The sequence below is a fragment of the Pongo abelii genome, chromosome 8, assembly GCF_028885655.2.
Source record: "Pongo abelii isolate AG06213 chromosome 8, NHGRI_mPonAbe1-v2.0_pri, whole genome shotgun sequence".
Lineage (NCBI taxonomy): Eukaryota > Metazoa > Chordata > Mammalia > Primates > Hominidae > Pongo > Pongo abelii.
Window position 1 is genome coordinate 33,862,282 of NC_071993.2, and position 20,262 is coordinate 33,882,543.

At 40.6% G+C, this 20,262-nt stretch overlaps 1 protein-coding gene across 8 annotated transcripts in view; it reads right to left on the reverse strand.

Moving 5' to 3' along the window:
• The window catches only part of NRP1 (neuropilin 1), a 159,137-nt gene that overhangs the window by 76,473 nt on the left and 62,402 nt on the right, over positions 1-20,262 (reverse strand). For all 8 annotated transcript variants that reach the window (NM_001131549.1, XM_009245254.4, XM_063727044.1 and 5 more), the window contains 4 exon segments: positions 630-796; positions 2,919-3,074; positions 10,264-10,491; positions 17,290-17,471. In NM_001131549.1, the coding sequence (NP_001125021.1) occupies positions 630-796; positions 2,919-3,074; positions 10,264-10,491; positions 17,290-17,471 (733 nt within the window).

Consider the following 20,262-nt stretch of genomic DNA (forward strand, 5'->3'; position numbering starts at 1 on the left):
TGTAAGTGACAGCCAGAAGGGAATGCCGGAACAAAGTGAGGAAAGTAGAGGTAGCATCACCAATGGGGACACAAATATGTACATTTCATGCCTAAACATGGATATCTCGTCAATGGAGAGTGCCTTCAACCAAACCGCTTCTTGGATGTATGCTATATAGACCTACATGGAAAAACACACTCCAACCTTTCCTTCCCTTCTCCTACCCTGAACAAACAGAAACCTATTCTTGGAAACAATTATTTCATACACGTCTATAAACAGGATTCATATATTTCATCCAGGAAATAAAAACATGTCAAAATAGGAAGCCCATTAACAGACAGTGTGTAGTTGGGAAAAATCAGATCTTGGAGCTGTTATCAAAGTGAGACACCTGTAGTCACATTCTCGGAAGAGTAGTATATAAGTATCTGAGAAGATAAATGCGTTTTCAGGGATGTCATCTTGGGCCTGCTTTTCTCTGATCGTGTAGTGATGGGCTCATTTTGCAGTGATTTATACCTGATGGCCGTTAACTTATCTTCTCATTGGAGGCCATTTGGCACAGTGCCACTTTCTTTCAACAAACTCTCTAGACGGTCAAAAACTTATTCAATCCTAGATAGGCTTGATCTTATGCTGCATACCTGTATCCACTCTCGGTAGGAATCTTCTCCGGGAGTCCACCCATTCTCAGGGTAGTTCAGGCGGGAGCGCTCTGCAGACCAGTTGGTGCTATACTGGGAAGAAGCTGTGATCTGGTCAGAATGAATTTCTCCTGATTCCATGCCCAGAGCTTCCATACATTTGAAATCTGAAGGGAAAAACAGGGCCCAAAGTCATCAAAACATAGGGGATTTAAGATACATTTTTCTTTTTTAACTTGATACACCAAAGAGTTCTTTCATTCAAAATTCTTTAAAAAGATGGTAGTAAGGGACTTATTGGAAGATAGCACTGATACTTGGATTTTCATGGCAATATTTAAAAATATTATGAAGATCATACGGTGATTAATAATTTTCCCAAGTGGATCTAGGTTGACAAAAAGACTATTTGAAATTTACCAGGAAATGATGAAAATTCTGATTTGTTTTCACAGTTGAGTGTGTGTGTTTATAACTATCTATGACTCTACCTGTCGTATGGGTACACACAAAAAGTTGCATTTAAAATAAAATTTTTGTATTAAATTATTTCTTTTAATATCAAAGAGAACTGAAAAAAGACTCTATGTCTAGTTACAATTCATACTCAATGGATGGTAGATCTTAACTCCCTGTCTTTCAGATTCTACTATTGGCACCCAGACCACCTCTTCCTGACTTCCATTGTTCTTATGCCCCGCCTCTGGCCTGCATGACTATTAACATAATTAGTTTATTAAAACACACAATTATGCATTGGGGGTAAACTACACTGTCACACGGCCCCAAAGCACCACAGTTTTAGGCATAAAATCATAGTGCTCACAACAGTGAGCATAAGAATGATTGCTTTGTTTAAAGAAGCACATTAGGTGGACATGTCCCTGGAGGGAGGGGCCTTCAACAGGGACGTGGTATTTCAAGGCCAGTGAAATATCAAAATCTATATTCTCTTAGGCCTAACATCCTCAGTTTGATGATACTGGGAAAATGAGCGTTCAGTTTTAGGAAAATGTTAATCCAAAGTACACAAGTGAAAAAAAGCTTTAGAGATTAAAGGAAAGATTCTCAACCATCCAGAAAATCTCAACTAACCAAAATTCCCCATTTTCTGAATTTTCTATCAATAACAGATAAGGTTTTAGGGCATACAAGGTTTTCTTGCAATGGCTTCATATTTTTAAGCTGAGGTTTGTTATTTGTAATATAACAATTATTTACAGGCATAAAAATACATAAATCAATTAATCAAATAAATAAAATACAAATAAGATTTTGAAATTTCACTGGCCTCTATTTTCCAGTGAAATCTGGTGTAGAAGATATGAGCATATCTGTAGGATACCTCTCCAAACACCCCTTGTCCTCTCCCTATGTTACTTTACAGCCTGGCAGCTAGAGCTGATAATTGCACAAACAATTTATTCTTTGTTCTTTTTTGTTGTTCTTGAGACTGGGTCTCACTCTGTCAACCAGGCTGGAGTGCAGTGGCATGATTATAGCTCACTGCAGCCTTAAACTTCGGGGCTCAAGCAATCTTCCCATAGCTTCCCAAGTAACTGGGACTACAGGCACAATCCACCATGCCCAGCTAACTTTTCAATTTTTAGTAGAGTCAGGTTCGCATTATATTGCCAAGGCTGGGCTCCACCTCCTGGCCTCAAGCAATCCTCCTGCCTCGCCCTCCCAAAGCGCTGGGATTGCGGAATGAGCCACCAGTCCTGGCCTTAGTCTTTATTCTTTCAGATTTTTTCTTGGGCCTTTAAAAGAGCTAGAGACCACAAAAATTTTGAGAAAGGGTTGAGTTAGCTGAGTTTTTAAATAGAATACAAAAAACATAGTGGCTTCCCCCAGCATCTTCCACAACCAAACCACTGTGCATTATCCATACTTTGTGACTGCTCTGTCGGTGAACTACTTTAGATTTGTTCTTATCATCTGGGATAGATGCCTGTCTTCTTATGATGCTCAGCCTTGTATGCATTTGAGGGTGCCAGGTAGATGCTCTAGTCACATTTCATTGTTTCAAGGCACTATTTTGCCAGTTCCTACTTTCTCCCATAATTTCAGAGGCTCCCAAGCAGGTTTCTCACCCACAATTTTATGAAGAAAGCACACCGAACAGTTCTTCCTATTGATATTCATAAAAAAAATTTTAAAGAGAAAAACAGACACCTGGCACCCCAGTTCACAAAACATTTCTTTAGTGCTTCATGTGGCCGCAGGTGTGTGAGCAGGAATAACATTGAGTATTTACCACAGTGCTTTGCAAAATGAATAAACACTGACCTTCTGAGACACTGCTCTGCAAGACACTGTAGTTTGCTGAGAAACCTTCTTTTGCTATTGCGCTGTCGGTGTAAAAAACCATGGAGAGAATGCCCGATGAGGATCGGATTCGACCTGGTGTTTTCTGTCCACAGTAACGCCCAATGTGAGGGCCAACTGGAAAGGGAGGAATACAGACGATGTCAAAATGTCTTTTTTCCTGCAGCAGATGCAAGAATTACCATTTACCAACATGGGCCCCAGCAGAACCCAGAAGTGTTTTCTAACCCAAAGCAAGGCTTCCCTAAGTTAATTGGTTTGCTGTGAACATATTGGATTGGGTTTGCGGAGAAGATTTTAAAGTGTACTCAGAAGGGCAGTAACAGGCACAACTGCATTCCCCAGTGAGCAGAATTGTTTTCAGGAACAGAATCAAAATGCTTGCTTCAATTGCAAAGAATGAGATTTAGGCTATTGAAGTGGCACCTTGGTACCCATTGGCAGGGCAAATCTGTATACACAGCCCAGCGCCAAAAGATTCCTGCTAAGCTGTGGTCACTGAGGTTTCTGAGTTACCTGTCCTCACCTCTGTTGCCCTAGGGGGAGATTCTGGGGATGCTGATGTCCAGGGAACCCTCTGGTCTGATCAGTCCCAGCGGTCTGATCCAAGATTGACCTGCAATTGGCTTCCTCATGCTATCTTTTAGCCCTGGATTCTTATTATGATAAATATCACAGGCTTGGACAAAGGACAATGGATTATGTCCTACTCAGGGCTTTATGTGAAGATGAATCATTGTAACCATGTTAAAATTTGGAGACTACATATACCAATAATTTATACATAATGGCAACTTATAATCTAAATGAAATAAAAATGCATCTGTCTGACTTCTGTCCTAGTTTTTTCTCTCCTAAATCTGAGAGGTGACTTGTTTCCAGTGGCCAAGACATCACCAAAAGCAACCATTTGATTATGCACACCAGGAAAAAAGTGGACTTGAGGAGGCGAATGATTGGGAACACCCACTAATTTATGTTAAAGTCAAATTGTTTGATGGCTGGGTGCGGTGGCTCACTCTTGTAATCCCAGTACTTTGGGAAACTGAGGTGGGTGGATCACTTGAGGTCAGGAGTTTGAGACCAGCCTGGCCAACGTGGTGAAACCCTGTTTCTACTAAAACTACAAAGATTAGCCAGGTGTGGTGGGCAGTGCCTGTAATCCCAGCTACTGGGGAGGCTGAGGCAAGACCCAGGAGGTGGAGGTTGCAGTGAGCCAGGATCGCACCACTGCACTCCAGCCTGGATGACGGAGCGAGACTCTGTCTCAGAAAAACACAAAAAACAATACAACAATTTGCTGTTTGACTTAAACTGGCCACACCTTTGTTGAAGTGCTTTAAGCAAACCCTGGCAATGAGTAAACTGGAAATTGCCTTGGGAAGAGCGCAGAGCCCCCCTGGATGGCGAATCTTTCCATTTCCCTGTCCTGATCATCGACAAGCCACACGTAAAAAAGTCCCTTTTTTTCTCTAGGTTTTTTCATTGCACATATGGTAAAAACCTACCAGATGGTTTGGGTTTAGAAGGACAATATGGTGTGGACTGTTTTCCCCTCCAAGAAATCCATGGTTCTGTGCGTTTCAACTAAGAATGATTGCTTTGTTTAAAGAAGCACATTAGGTGGATATGTCCCTGGAGGGAGGGGCCTTCAACAGGGACGTGGTGTTTCAAGGCCAGTGTGTGCAGTTTGGACCTAGGATGCGGCTGATGAAGGCCAGGAGAAACTTCAAGTGTGGTTGCCAAAGTGAACCCCACAAGAACTGGTCTCCCTGAAGCCCAACTACCAGCTGCGTTCCTAGTAGGCAGCAAATCGGAGCCCCTGTTTTGTGGATTGCACAGATCCTTGACTGACAGGTTTTCAGCTCTTGGCCAATTCTCTTTAAAAAAGAAAAAAAAAACCCACAAAACCAAACAAAATAAAATAACTAAAGTAAACCAAAATGGTTCACCTATTTGAGTTAGTGCAACAATGGGTTGCTTTGAATAATACCTGATAATTTTTCGATGTGTTGAAAATAACGGAGTTGACTGAATTCAGAGTTTTCTCTCTACTGCAACCCCTCACTCTCCCTCCAGGCACCACACAGTTTGTGTGCATAGACTGCTTTATCATGAAGAAAATGAGGAGGATGACCCAGTGAGGAGGACTGATGCAGATTATCTACAGGGCATCATGCTGTCATGGACAATAGCTTTGCATTATGGAAGCAAATTTTGTTATATTTGACTTCTCAGTTGGCAGAAGAAAGCACCTCAGAAGATGAAACTCTTGCTGTTTTTTGTCTCTCTTCAGCTTTATTCCTGGCTTCTGATTCTTTTACAGGCAGTGGTTCTTTGCTACTTAATAGATTTTCTTCATTCTGGATGTGGCCCTAGTAGTAATGCAACACTTTTTTTTTCTTATCTCTGGAGCACAAAGTTGTCCATAACATACACATGAAAATACCTTGCTAGAACCATACACTTAAGTCTTTACTTTCCTAAAAAGGAATCTCATTTCTGATCTGCAATATTAAAAAAAAAGGCTTAGAGTCCATTCAGACTTCCTCACTATTTTTTCCCTCATTTAAATTCCATTAGTGTGGCTTCATGATGTTTTTTCTTTAGTTTGTGGGCAAATGTTTACAGCCCTAATCCTTGGGGTCGTTCTCTGATCGCCACAGCCGCTGACTTCCCCCAGAATACAAGCTCGCAAGCAAAGCTATGATCGCCCTGTGGAAGCTCAGGCGGCTGATCCTCCCCGCCACTATCACCCAATTCCTTTGGGGAGGGCAGAAGGGGAATCTCTTTGAAAGAGAAAACAGAAGAGAACTTGTCTGATGCAGACTTGCAATTTAGAGAGTCTCCATGACTCACTGGTTTATAATGTTTAAGACATGCTGGGTAAATCTGCCTTCTGTCCCTAGAACATTGCCCCCGGACAACAGCGTGCCACTCTCTTTAGGAGCCCTCAAGATATGAGAGTGAAAGGCTTTTTCGACTATAATACAAAGAAGTATTGAATTTTCCTGAACAACAGCGAGACCTTAGCCTAGCAAGCTAATGCAATATTGATCTGAGCGAGAGTGGATGAAGTACTCTTATCCGTCTTGTGTGTGTGCTCATTTGTGTATTTACATGAACACAGCTACTGGATTTCCTGTTTCTGTTATTGTGGACCCAAGTGCCGAGGAGATGAATGAAAATGGTCACAAAAACAGAAGTGTAATTCAAAAATTGAATTATGCAGAATTTCAGCAAGCAACATGTGCCAAGCTTCAGGGAGAGGAGAGCTGTAATGATCATATCGTATCAGATGTGAAAGGAATATAGTATTTGTGCTGCTTAAAGATATGCCTACAATGGGCAATGGTGATCCCACATCCTTTTCATTTTCCCATTAATATCTCCAATAAGTATAACCTTATCTTAGAATCAGATGATTTGGCTTTTTGCCACTTTTTATGTGAAAAAATAAAAGTGCTGATGTACTATAAAGAGGTACTTAAATTTTTTTTTCTTTTTTAGAGATCGGTGTCTCACTCTGTTGCCCAGGCTGCAGTGCAATGGCACAATCATAGCTCACTGTAACCTAGAACTCCTGGGCCCAAGTGATCCTCCCACTTCAGTCTCCTGAAGGGCTGGGACTCTAGGCTCATGCCACTGCCATCAGCTAATTAAAAAAATTTTTTTTTTGTAGAGACAGGGTCTCATCTCTCGATGTTGCCCAGGATGGTCTTGAACTCCTGGCCTCAAGCAGTCCCTCCCACCTAGGCCTCCCAAAGTGATGGGATTACAGGTGTGAGCCACCACACCTGGCCTAAAGGTATCCTTTTAAAATGAAGTATTTTGAATAATAAATGAAAAAGGGATTCGTTTCAAAGGTACAAAATAGGCCATCTATACTTTTCTGAAATTAATAGACTTTTTGGTGTAGAATATCTGGAATACCAAAAATACATTTTGTAGCTTTTCCCCAGAAAAAATCTGGCATATTTACATCTATCTCTTCTAAATTAATCTTTAGAAGGTTAATTAAATGTAAAAGTAAATAAAAACAAGCAGAACTCAATCTAGCTTTTATGAAATGTATTCCTGAAATGGTTGATAATTTTTGGAACGTAGGTAAAATTGCAGGTCCAGCCCCTTTGGCCAGCTGAGGCAGAGGGCTGATGTCATCAGCACCCATGTGACGTGAGCTAAGCATTCACTTCTGGCCCCATCATCCAGCACCAACACTTCCAGCATCTACCCGGGCAATGATGCTGCGCTTTTGGTCTTAGTCCATATGTAAACCTCCACCAATTTTTTCAGAGTTGCTACTTGTGAATCCATACAGCTTCAAACACAGTGATAGATGGAGATGTGTGATTCACAACACGCATGCCTTGAATTTTGAGTTCTGGAGTAAACTGCTTTTCTTCAAAGTCAATTTGAATCAATGGGTAGCTTTCAATTACCTAGTCATTTAATTCAATGTTTATGATAAAATGCAACATAAAATCACTTGATGGTTAAAAGCCTTCCGCGCCTTCTGGTTGTTGTTTTTGGAAAGGATATCAAAGACTAAAAGCAATTTTGTTGGCAGAGGAACTGTGTGTGTTGAACTACTATGACAAAAATGTTTCTAGTGCCATTGACAAAGAAAAAAAAAAATCCAGGAGGATGCAGTTTCATTTTGCCTAAAAAAGAAAACTGTTATGCAGGTGCAGGCTGAATGAGGCCAGGTAAATATTAACAAATATACAAATGCATTCTTCATATTCCAAAGCCAGTTTTCTCTGGGAACAAGTGAAAGGCACCATAGTTTAAAACATGCATAAATTGCAAGGCTGATAACTCTTATTGTTAATTGTTCCTCCATTCAACTCAGTGATTTTCTAGAGCCAGAAAATTACTACTTTGAAAAACCCTTGACACTAATAACAATGTGCCTTCTTTCTGAAAGTCTTCTAAATAAGTTGGTTGATTGAACCTCTTCTTCAGATGTCAATTTAAATGAAAGTTCTAGAAAGGAAAGCTACAAATTTGGGTTGTGAACAAATAAATCCATTGTAAATTGTTCCAACTATTGTTACAATATTATTATAATACTGTTTTCCTAATTATCAGATTGAATACTTGGAAATCAGTCAGAACTCTGTTTGGGCAAATCTCATTATTTAATAAAGGAGTTTTGATAAGATTATCATAACCCTGTTTATATGGTAAAAGAGCAAAGAAGATATTAAACTAATGTTAACTCACCCATTTATTCCAATGGCAATATAAGGCTTCTCTAAACCTGATTTTTCTCTAATGCTGTTTACTATTGAGGAACATAGCTAGATTGAATCACACTAATAATAACGTCATTTCAAAGACTAAGGCAATCTCCTTTACATTTTACTTATTCTTTTTTTTAAAACAGATTCTTGCTCTGTTCCCCAGAGGGGAGCGCAGTGGCCATGATCTCGGCTCACTGCAACCTCTGCCTCCCAGGTTCAAGTGATTCTCCTGCCTCAGCCTCCTGAGTAGCTGAATTACAGGCCTGCACCACCACACCCGGCTAATTTTTGTATTTTTCATAGAGACAGGGTTTCACTCTGTTGGCCAGTCTGGTCTCGAACTCATGACCTCAGGTGAATCCACCCGCCTTGGCCTCCCAAAGTGTTGGGATTACAGGTATGAGCCACAGCACCCGGTCTACATTTTACTTATTCTTCGTGTACAATGTATTTAAATATTCTTTTGAGAATAGTAGCTGACTGTTTTACAGATAGTTATACATCTCCTAACTCCATGATGGTGAAGAACTTCCAAGCAATCCTCTGTGATCTGTGTAATGTGTGTTCTCTACAGAAATCTTAATATTAAACCAGACTAAACACAAGACAAGCAATGCAGCTGTATCAAATTATTGGATATTATCCCCCTCTGTTCAGAATTTCACTGTGTATTTTTGCCATTCACCTTCTAATTCACAAGAGTGGAATGGAAAACTTTCATTTAGATGTCCACATGGCTATTTCCTCCACCTCCTTCAAATCTTTGCTCAAATGTCATTTTCTTTAATAAGGTCTAATCTCGGCTGGGCACGGAGGCTCATGCCTGTAATCCCAGCCCTTTGGGAGGTCGAGGCGGGAGGATCTCTTGAGGTCAGGAGTTCGAGACCAGCCTGGCCAACATGGTGAAAACCCATCTCTACCAAAAATGCAAAAATTAGCTGGGCGTGGTGGTGTGCACCTGTAATCCCAGCTACTCAGGAGGCTGAGGCAGGAGAATTGCTTGAACCTGGGAGGCAGAGGTTGCAGTGAGCCGAGATTGCTCCACTGCATTCCAGCCTGGGTGACAAGAGCAAAACTTTGTCTCAAAAAAAAAAAAAAAAAAGTCTAACCTCACCACCCTATTTAAAATTTCAACCTATACCTCCCCCCTCCTAACTTCTCATCCCTTGACTCTGCTGTACTTTTTCTTGCTTTCATTTGGGGAGATTTGTTTATAGCATTTCTCATCTTCTAACATTTCATGCACATAATTCATTTATTTGTAACATGCATTGTTTATTGTTTCCTTCTACCTGGAAGAAGAGAAAGCAGAAGAGAAACTCCAAAGGGCAGCATCTTTCATTGTTTTGCTTACCCTGTGGCTAGGATGGTGCCTGGTACATGACAGATGCTCAGGAAATATTTTTTAGGTATATGAATGCATTTAGATGATAGGTCAATGAGTATAAATGATGTATTGAGGTGACTCAAATTCCCAAAGATGAAAAATCTGTAGAGAGTGTACAGGGAACCTGTCTAAATTAGGAATGCCCAAACATTCTCATTCCTTTTCCAAATTTTTATTTTGTAGAATAACAGATGCATATTTTAGCCTTAAAATTTTATGAAGTACTTAACCTCTCAGGTCCTTGGTCTCTGCATTTATAAAATGAGTGGTTTGATGTAATGGAATTACTAAGAGCCCATCCTCTGACAATCTGTGAATTAATGATGAGTAGCCAGGTCAGTGGATGAGCAAAATAGTTTAGTGAGAAAAACTATGTGTTCGTATCAATTATATCACAAAAATAGCTACAAGAACCTTTTGTAATCTTTCGTGGCCTCAGCTTCCTTATCTATAAAATGAAGGAATTCGACTAGATAATTACTAACGTCTTCTTGAGCTCAAATATTTCATCACTGCTCTGCATAAAGAGAGTTTTGCTTTGTTTTCCAGTGTCCTTTTGAGGTTTTTTTTTTTTTTTTTTTATGATTCATGTATCATGAGACTTGCAAAAGAATCCTGGTGCCCTTTCTCCAGAACCTTCCCTTTTTGGGGTGCTTCCTGTCATTCTTACCATCAGGGAATCCATCCCAGATTTCCAGCCGGTCGTAGCGACAGAACATCCCCCCTGGAGGATTTGAATCAGGCTCCAGGTCAAAGCTTTCAAATTCCAGGATAATCTCTGACATCTTTGGCGCAAAGACAATATAAGTGCATTCAAGGCTGTTGGGATATTTTTCAGGGAATCCGGGGGACTTTATCACTCCACTAGGTGTTGTGTAGTTCTGGGAACATTCAGGACCTATGAGTAGAAGAGAAAAAGGAGTAAAGTGAAAATCCTACTTAAACAACTTCCCCAAGAAATAACCTGGGTAAAGACAGAACATCTTTCTAATAAAAGCCCGCCAGTATAACCACTGTTCTAATCATATATTAGTCAGCCTTTTCATATTAGTAAAATGGTTATGGAAAGTCAAGTTCAGATTTATTGTGTTAACCTTAGCTTTCCATTTGTATGGAGCAATTTAAAGACTTCTGCTGTTGCAGGGAAAAATATGACAAATACAAAATCATGTGGGAACAATGAATGAGTAAGCTGCAGAAATCTCAACAGAGCCCTAGAGAAATAATTATAGCCCCTTCAAGCTTAAATCTTTAAATCTTGAGGCTGACAACCCTTTATTGGTGAAATAGAACATTTATAAATGCGAGGGAGAGAATTCAGTGGAGGCAGTTTGGGTTTCAGATTCCTACGCCAGTGACTCAGTAACTCTGCCAGATGTGACCTATGCCTCTTTGACAAACGAAATGTGAAAGGTAATTCGTACGTGTACCAAGGGTGAGTGACTCATTCTGAGTGGTGTTGACACAGGTGGGCCAGTAAAGTGTGGCTGTTAGTGAGGGCATGATAAACTGTGATTACAGGCCATGATGCCGGAAGTCACCTGATATCAATGCTGACATCCTAACCTTCCCCGAAGTATTAGACACAGTATAGTACACCATTCTAAAATTGCGTGTTAATAGATGTGTGTGTGTGTAATGCATATATTTATAATGTGTAATTTTAATGACTGTTCAGTACCACCAGGACTTTACAAATTATGGTGATTTGTCATTGAAATTGGTCAAGAGCATTCATGCATATAGTGCAGGTTGACCTTATGCCTGTATGAATGACTCCAATTTCAATTCATGGTAACCAGCATAGGGTGGTATTCACCACACAATTAAAAAACTGCCCTTCTCGGCCGGGTGTGCACAATGGCTCACGCCTGTAATCCCAGCACTTTCGGAGGCTGAGGTGGGCGGATCACCTGAGGTCAGGAGTTCGAGACCAGCCTGGCCAACATAGGGAAACCCCAGTCTCTACTAAAAATAGAAAAATTAGCTGGGCGTGGTGGTGGGCACCTGTAATCCCAGCTACCCAAGAGGCTGAGACAGGAGAATCGCTTGAACCCGGGAGGTAGAGGTTGCAGTGAGCCGAGATCACACCACTGCACTCCAGCCTGGGTGACAGAGCCAGCCAGACTCCGCCTCAAAAAACAAACAAACAAACAAACAACAAAAAAAACACAAAACTGCCTTCTCTACCAACATGAGCACATCAGCTCAGTCCCTCAATACCACCTGCTGCTATGATCTTCAAATAGCTACACTTAAGACTCTTGTGAATCAGAGAAGTCTTTATCCTTTTGAATTTCAGGATCAAATCTGGGAGTGTTCAGTTCAACAACTCTTTTCCTGCATCATTTTCTCACAGTGGCTTGAAAGCAGAAGTGATGGGGTCCCGGCAACGACATGCAAGGATTCAATTCTAAATAAGGTGCTTTGTTGAGATAGTTCTTAACTAAACATTCTCCCAAAGTGCCAGGCAACTAGAGGCGACTTATTAGACATCAATAGAGATTAAAGTTAACTAGCAGGTCTCTACTTTTAGTGATTCAGGTCAGGGGGCTGAATACCAACGGAGTGCATCTGGCAGCCTGTTGAGAAAACAAATCAATCCTTTCCTCCTCATGCATATATCAGCTATCCATGGATCCAGGCATTGCAGATGCACAAGAATTCTTAGATGGGCCCAGTAAACCTGGTCTGCAGAGGTCTGACTTATTTGAAGTACCTCTCAAACCTTCTTGGACGCGGCTCACCCTTCACCATGAGAGCTGCAAATGCTTATCTATTTGATTCTGGTTCAAAAGTTGGTAACATGTGGCAATTTGCCAGGTCAGTTCCAGGTAGAGATTATGACATGTGCTGTATGGTTTATAATCTTAGTTTCTAAATTACTCTGGTGGCTTCTGAGATGATAGCAACTATGCAATTTGAGTCATTTATCCACAAAGAAAAAAAAAATATATATATACATACATGATATTGGGGACCCTTTAGGATTTTATATCCACAGTGTAGAAACAGTTACCCTGGAGACCTCTAAACTCCTCCCTGGGGAAAAAAAACGCTTTGGCTACATTCTTGTAAGCCATGGTTTATTAGTATCTGCATGAAACAGCAAGGTTTCATGCAGATACTAATATTTTCTCCTTCTTAAAAAGATAAAATATTTCAGTTCAGATTAAGATTTATTGAGAAAAAAATGACAGGAATTAAGGTCATACTTTCAAAAGCAAGTGAATTTTGGTGCTTTCACTTTGCCCTTGTCATGCTATGGAAGTGATCCCAGGTTTTCTTGTGTATTTTGACAAAACATGGGGACATTCCATGGGGCGATGGACGAGAACTGGATGGAGCCCCAGGAGACCTGAATCCCAGTCCTGAGATTCACTCACCGGCTGTGTAAACTTGGGTGGCCTCTCAACCTTTCTGGTTCTCAAATTCTGCGCATGACAAATGGGAGCTGGACTTTAGAATTTGAAAAATAAAATATCTTCCAATTTAAAGATTCTGTAACTTCATATTTTCTCCACTATACACCAAAATTCATTTTAATATTTTCCTTATTCACTGTTGTTTCAGTTTACCATAGTTGAAGAAGCACTTTCTCCCAAAAGGACAATGGCAGAAAAGGGTTTAAGAAAGTCCATGGTGAATACACATGATAGTGTTTGGATCTGTGTCCCCACCAAATCTCATGTCGAATTGTAATCCCCAGTGGTGGAGGTGGGGTCTGGTGGGAGGTGATTGAATCATGGGGGTGGATTTCTCATGAATAGTTTAGCACCATCCCCTCTTGGCCTTGTCCTTGCAATAGTAAGTGAGTTCTCATAAGAAATGGTTGTTTAAAAACGTGTACCATCCTGGCTAACACGGTGAAGCCCCGTCTCAACTAAAAATACAAAAAATTAGCCGGGCGTGGTGGCGGGCGCCTGTAGTCCCAGCTACTCGGGAGGCTGAGGCAGGAGAATGGCTGAACCTGGGAGGCAGAGATTGCAGTGAGCCAAGATCGCGCCACTGCACTCCAGCCTGAGCAACAGAGCGAGACTCCATCTCAAAACAAAAAACAAAAAACAAAAAAACGTATAGTACCTCCCCTCTTTCTCTCTCTTGCTCCTGCTCTGGCCATTGTGACATGTGCTTCCCCTTCGCCTTCTGCCATGATTGTCAGTTTCCTGAGGCCTCCCCAGAAGCTGAGCATGTGTGAACATCAGATTCCTGTACAGCCTGCAGAACTGTGAGCCAATTAAACCTCTTTTCTTTATAAATTACCCAGTCTCAGGTATTTCTTTACAGCAGTTTGAGAACACAGGAGATGAGAATACAACACAGGAGATGAGCAGGAGTGAGGCCAACAGCCCTGGGTGCCTAGGAGTAAGTGGCACTCACACAGGCATTTGGAGTTAGTGAACATGAGCTTTCCTCTTTACTTGTAAGAACAGGAGTAACTTGTATAGCTATAAGGAATGCCACCATTTAGTTGCCAAGGACAATAAGGATGGAGAATAATAACAGTCAAGATACTCTCTTCGGAATTATTATTAAATGCACAAACTCTCAATCACATAACATATATCAAGTGACCAAGTCTGCTCTCAGTAAATGGCACCCGCTCCCATCCCCCGGCCCCCTTGCATTGAGACCCATAGGAAACAGCAGCAGCTTCTTCCAGCATCTGGGCCTGAAGACCAAGGGAAGGACGGGAACAGAGATCAGTGGGGAGGCTTGGGTTTCCTAGAGAAATCTCTTTAGGCGATTGGAAATAAATGTAGGGCTAGTGGCCCACAGTTTCAGCATCTGGGAAGAGACAAATAGAAGGAAAAGAGGGGCTCTTAGGAGGAGAATTAGGGCGGTCCAACATGGCTCCAGGACGGCAGGAAGAAGCGGGGCTGGCCTTGTTGACTGTCAGGCAAAGATGATCCCGGAATGCAACCCAGGGACTCTGGAATGGCCTAAATGTCTCTTAGAACTGTGACCTCACACCGGAAACCTCAAGGCCATTCTGGTTGCATTTAACTATGATTAGTGTAATTCATGTGTTTTCAGGAAACTTGAAATTGCTGCATCCTGAAAGAAGTGCTATATTTTCAAAAGAATAATGATCCATTAATTCTATAATATCATTAAATGGCTTTTGAGGAAAAAACATTCATGACCTGTGCTTTTGTGTGTGTGTGTGTGTGTATACATATATATATATGTTTTCATAAATGAATTATATTAATGATTTTTATGCAGTTGATGCTAAGTTTTGAGCAGGACCTCAATCTTGCCCGGTGGGGTGACAGAGACTCACTGTGGACATTTTGAGGACACTGGCTTCCTGCCTGTTTGAGAAGCTGTGAGCAGGATAGAGTCACATGCGAGGGCCACAACTTGGGCCTATTTGGTTAATGGCAGTGACATGGAAAAGAAGCTGAGAGTCTTTGAGACCTTTGGATGAAAATTAAAAAGCAGTGGATGCCGTATTGGATGTGGGAAGTCAAGAAGAGAAAGAACAAAAGAAGACTTCAAGTCTGAAGAATGGGCTTGGAGAGCAGGACAGGAAGCTTTGCTACATCCGAGAATAACAGATACGTAAGGAGCTGAGTTCCTTTGGAAGGAACACAAAGAATTCTTCATGAGTTAGTGACAGATCTCTCTTTTCTCCTTCAACTGTCTTCAGATCTCTAAGAAAACTGAAAATAAAAGGCTATTCCTAGCCCCTTTTCTGACACCTTTGTCTTTGATAGTGCCACATACAGGTAAGCAAGCAGGTGTAGATTTGTGTGTGTACGTATACAGACACATATAATATGACTTCTATAACAAGTCAGTTTTCGTCACTAAAAGTATGTACATCCATCATCTGTTTATGCTGATGTCATATGTATGCTATTATCTATATGAAAGGTGTTCTAAGTACTTATGTGATTAGATGAATTTCTGAAAGTTCTCTCCATCTATTCCCTATTTATGTGGTGTCAGAGCCAAATATCTTTGAAATGTAAAGAAGTTGTCGCAACGTTTCCTGGAGCCCCTAACAACTCCCCTTTACATTTTTCTCAGTTATCACGAACCCAGAAGACCGAAGGCTTTCGAAATTGATGTGGTTAGATTTTTTTTCTATCGAAACAAGGTTTTTCTTCTGTATTCCAAGACAATACATTCAAATCTTGATCTTCTGTCCCTGGATTGGTTTTCTATACATTAATGCCAACTTAAAAATGTAAATAATAGGAAGGCTGAATTTCACACATAAAAGGAATTTATAGGCTGTTGCTAAAAACAGTGACAACCAGATAAAGTTACATGTTTGTTAATTTGTTTATTACTTTTAAATTATTTTTAAATTTATATTTAGAGACAGGGTCTTGCTCTATCAACCAGACTGGAGTGCAGTTGCATGATCAAGGCTCAACTGCAGCCTCCAACTCCTGGGCTCAGGCAATCCTCCCACCTCAACCTCCCAAGTAGCTGGAACTGATCACACGCATGCGCCACCATGGCTGGCTAACGCATTTTTAACAAAAGAAATCAAACTTCAAGGATAGATCAAACTTATTTTTGAAGAATACAGATAAGAATAAATGCTTTTTAAAAAGCTTATGGAGTGTAGACCTTATAACTGAGGTCCCCAACCCTTGGACTGCAGACTGGTACCAGTTTGTGGTCTGTTAGGAACTTAGCCACACAGCGGGAGGCGAGTGGCAGGCAAGCAAAGTTTTGTCTGTATTTACAGCCACTCCCCATCGCTGGCACTACCACCTGAACTCCTCCTCCTGTCAGATCAGCAGCAGCATTAGATTCTCATAGGAGCGAAAACCCTATTGTGAACTGTGTGTGCAAAAAATCCAGGTTGTACACTCCTTATATGAGAATCTAATGCCTGAGGATCTGTCACTGTCTCCCATCACCTGTATATGGGACCGTCTAGTTGCAGAAAAACAAGCTAAGGGCTCCCACTGATTCTACCTTATGGTGAGTTGTATAATTATTTCATTATATATTACAAAGTAATGATGATAGGAATAAAGTGCATAATAAATGTAATGCACTTGAATTATTCTAAAACCATCCCCCAAACCCTGTCAGTAGAAATATTTTCTTCCATGAAGCTGGTCCCTGGTGCCAAAAAGGTTGGAGACTGCTGCCTTATAACACTGGCCAATACTTCAGATGGGTACAATTTTGATTGCTGAAATACATTTTTTTTTTAATTTTAAATACTCTTCCTCCATACAATGGGTAATTTATCTTTATTTAAAGTACTTCCGAACATTTTTATAATGAAGATATATATTTTACAAAAGGATAAAAGCATTACTCCCGTCTTCCTTTTCACTTTGTCTTTCATGAAATCAAACAATGTTAAATAATAAATTTTTTTTTTTTTGAGACAGAGTCTTGCTCTGTTGCCCAGGCCAGAGTGCAATGGCCTGCGCTCAGCTCACTGCAATCTCCACCTCCCAGGTTCAAATGATTCTCCTTCCTCAGCCTCCTGAGTAGCTGGGATTACTGGCATACGCCATCATGCCCAGCTAATTTTTGTATTTTTAGTAGAGACTGGGTTTCACTATGTTGGCCAGGCTGGTCTTGAACTCCTGAGCTCAAGTGATCCACCTGCCTCGGCCTCCCAAAGTGCTGGGATTACAGGTGTGAGCCACCACACTCGGCCTAAATGAACTTTTAGTCATCCTTGTTCTACCGTAAGCTATTCACTCACCTCTCTTGAAAATTTCATAACGTATGGAAAATCCTGCACCATGTGTTTCGTAGTCAGAGACAAATTTGATAAAAAGAAATTGCCCTGAAGACACAACAGGAGGAGGGGCTATCTTTCCACAGAACTTTCCCCTAAAATGTCCATTTTCATTTTCTCCATCGAAGACTTCCACGTAGTCATACCTAATGCACAAACATGGAAGAAAACATTAGGTTGGTGAGAAATGCCCGTTTAATTTCAATAATTTAGACACCAGCATCATCTAGCATAGTGTGCCAGGAAAAAAAATAGTTCTATCTGCATTCATCACTGCATTAAATGGAGGGAAAAAAAATCTAGCAAAACGAGATAATTAAAATGGACTACATCATGTCTGTATACATCTGGCAACACACAACTATTAAGAATAATGGTGTCCATTATACTTGCAGACAATGTCAGTTAAAGTAACCAATTAAAAAGAAAAAGAAAAATCTCATGAGCACAATCCTCTATTATTAAATTGTGTTCCTTTGTCTATGGTGGTGGGGTGTCAATACATAATGCTATGCATTCTTTTCAAACTGTGAAGTTCTTTTATGAATTCAAAATGTCTCCTTGGCTGGAGCTTTCTATGAACAATACTTTGATTTCTGTGAGCGACCCTCTAAACATATGGCCACAGAATAATAAACAGATTCTTTACTATTTAACTGCATTCCACCAAACTTCAGACTTCTTTGAAAATAGTCTCTCAGCAGCCACATCCAATAGTTAAAACACAGATTATCTTCTCCCAAATGACACTTGGATCCTAGAGCATAATTTCTCCCAAGAAAAAGTTTAGTTAAAAATGGAAAATAACTTTGTTTATACCCACTAGTCTGAATATTTAAAGGAATATCATTGTTTGAGTCTTTAAAGAAATCTCGTTGTTTGAGAAAGAAACGCTTGATACCTTAAAAGTGATGAGATTTAAAATTCAGGCTTAATAATGACACTAAGGATACAAATTTTAAGGAAAGTGACAATAAAATATTACTAAAAAGTTAACACAGAGATAAGAGATAGTTGGATCTTATTTATCTTTAAAATGTACAAAGCCATCACCAATACACTAGTGTCCCCTAGGAAAATAAGAAAGCTTTTGTTTATTTGGTGTTATATATTTCTTAGGAGCTTGCTCTTCCTTCTCTTTTTATTTACCAAGTCACCTAGGAGCAAGAGAATCTGATTCATCTTCCATTTTTCTTCTTGAAATGACATGAAAACATTACAAGGCATTCATTTTCAACCTTTATTTTATTTCTGTGCTTAACTTGGTTCAAAAGTCCTGGGATATATTAATTTCAGGAATGGCTAAAATATGGCAGTAACATAAACTGTATCTGGCAATTTAAAAGAGATCAAAGTGGGGGAAATCTTCATGATGCCCAATGTCATCTTTAACAATCTCTTCTCAAACTGCCCGGGACGCATGACTTATGTTTACATAAAGTCTCAGGAGACAACTGCAACGATGATATCACTAGTTAAAGTGGACAGCTTAAGGCTCTCTAAATTAAAAATGACATTACCTCATCAGTTAAAACTGTGTGCCAGCTTTGTGTATATCAAGAAGAAAATAAAGCTGACATTGATGGAACTAAGCATTAACATATGTGAATTATTGTATTAACTGCATTTCCTCTGCTACATATGATGCTTCCAGTAGTAGATACTTGGCCTGCTAACACCACCGTCCCTTTGCAAAACTGTGGAAATACACAGAGGAATTGTTCATTTCTCCATACTTTGGGAAATGCTTTGCATGTTAAAAGAAGACAAAGGAGAAGGAGGAGGAGGAGAAAGAGGAGGAGGAGGGGAGGGAAGGAGGAAAAAGAGGAGGAGGAGGAAGAAGAAAGCATTATGTTTAAAATCCTAACTAGCCTTTATAATCAATGGGATGTAGCTGGAAAGAACACCGTCTCTGTATTTATTAAAGCCCCACAAGCTTGCATTTATGGAGTAATTCCTTTTATCTCTACTGCTTCATTGACAAGGCAGGTTTGCATGTTTCGCCCCACGCTTTCTTATAATTTAACTGTGATTTGAACTGTTGACTGTGTTTGGCCTGGCGACGGTGCATCCAGCTCTGCAATATAGGCTTTTTACTTGAATCCTGACATGGTCTGAATACTAAGTGGCCAAATTCTAGCTCATGTTGCCTTCCAAACACAAATAAGAGAGGTGGGTGAGGCATTCTGAAAAACTAAGGGCATTTCTGTTGAGGATACGTTCCTCTCAGGTAGCAGAGAACTCAGCTAATATAGTGCCGGTGGATTGCAACAGGGAAAGAAGCTAGTATTTTAATTCACATATCCTCCAATAGTAAATACTAGGCGCTCCTCTTGGCAAAAGTAGAAGCTATTTTTAAAAGTATGTGTGGGGTGGCGAGTGGGGGGTGGGGAGTGGGATTAGAATCCCTTCCCAGCAAGAAATAAGTCATTGCACAGTTAAGTGCCAATTTTAGGAAATTGAATTATTCAGGAATACTATAGTTACATTTGTAAACTGGAAGGCTGCTATCATTTTAGCACTTCCCTTCAAAGTACTATCCAACAGGGCCCCAAATAGTATCACAAATAGCAGCTCTTGTAAATATTCAGGAGGGTGTACTGCGCACAAGTTGCAGAGGGGAGTATTGCCAAAGAAGTTAAGGAAGCAGCTTGAGTCTCCCTCTGGAGTTGATACCAGCTCCACTCGCTAAGTTTCGCACTGGCAAGTGTGCTGCCAGGAATGCAGCTGGTGTGCCAGCGTCCCTCCCTAGAGACTAAACGTGTCACCACTGCAACGCACCCAGCCTGCATTGGCCTGAGGCCCAGGATCCTGAGTTTGCAAATTTCGATCCCGGAGCCGGCTGCACATTGCTCTGTTACTGTTGCCAGTGTGGCAAACACGGCATTGCTCGGGATGTCAAGATCCCCAGTCACGACAGCACAGCAGCCCGGCAAA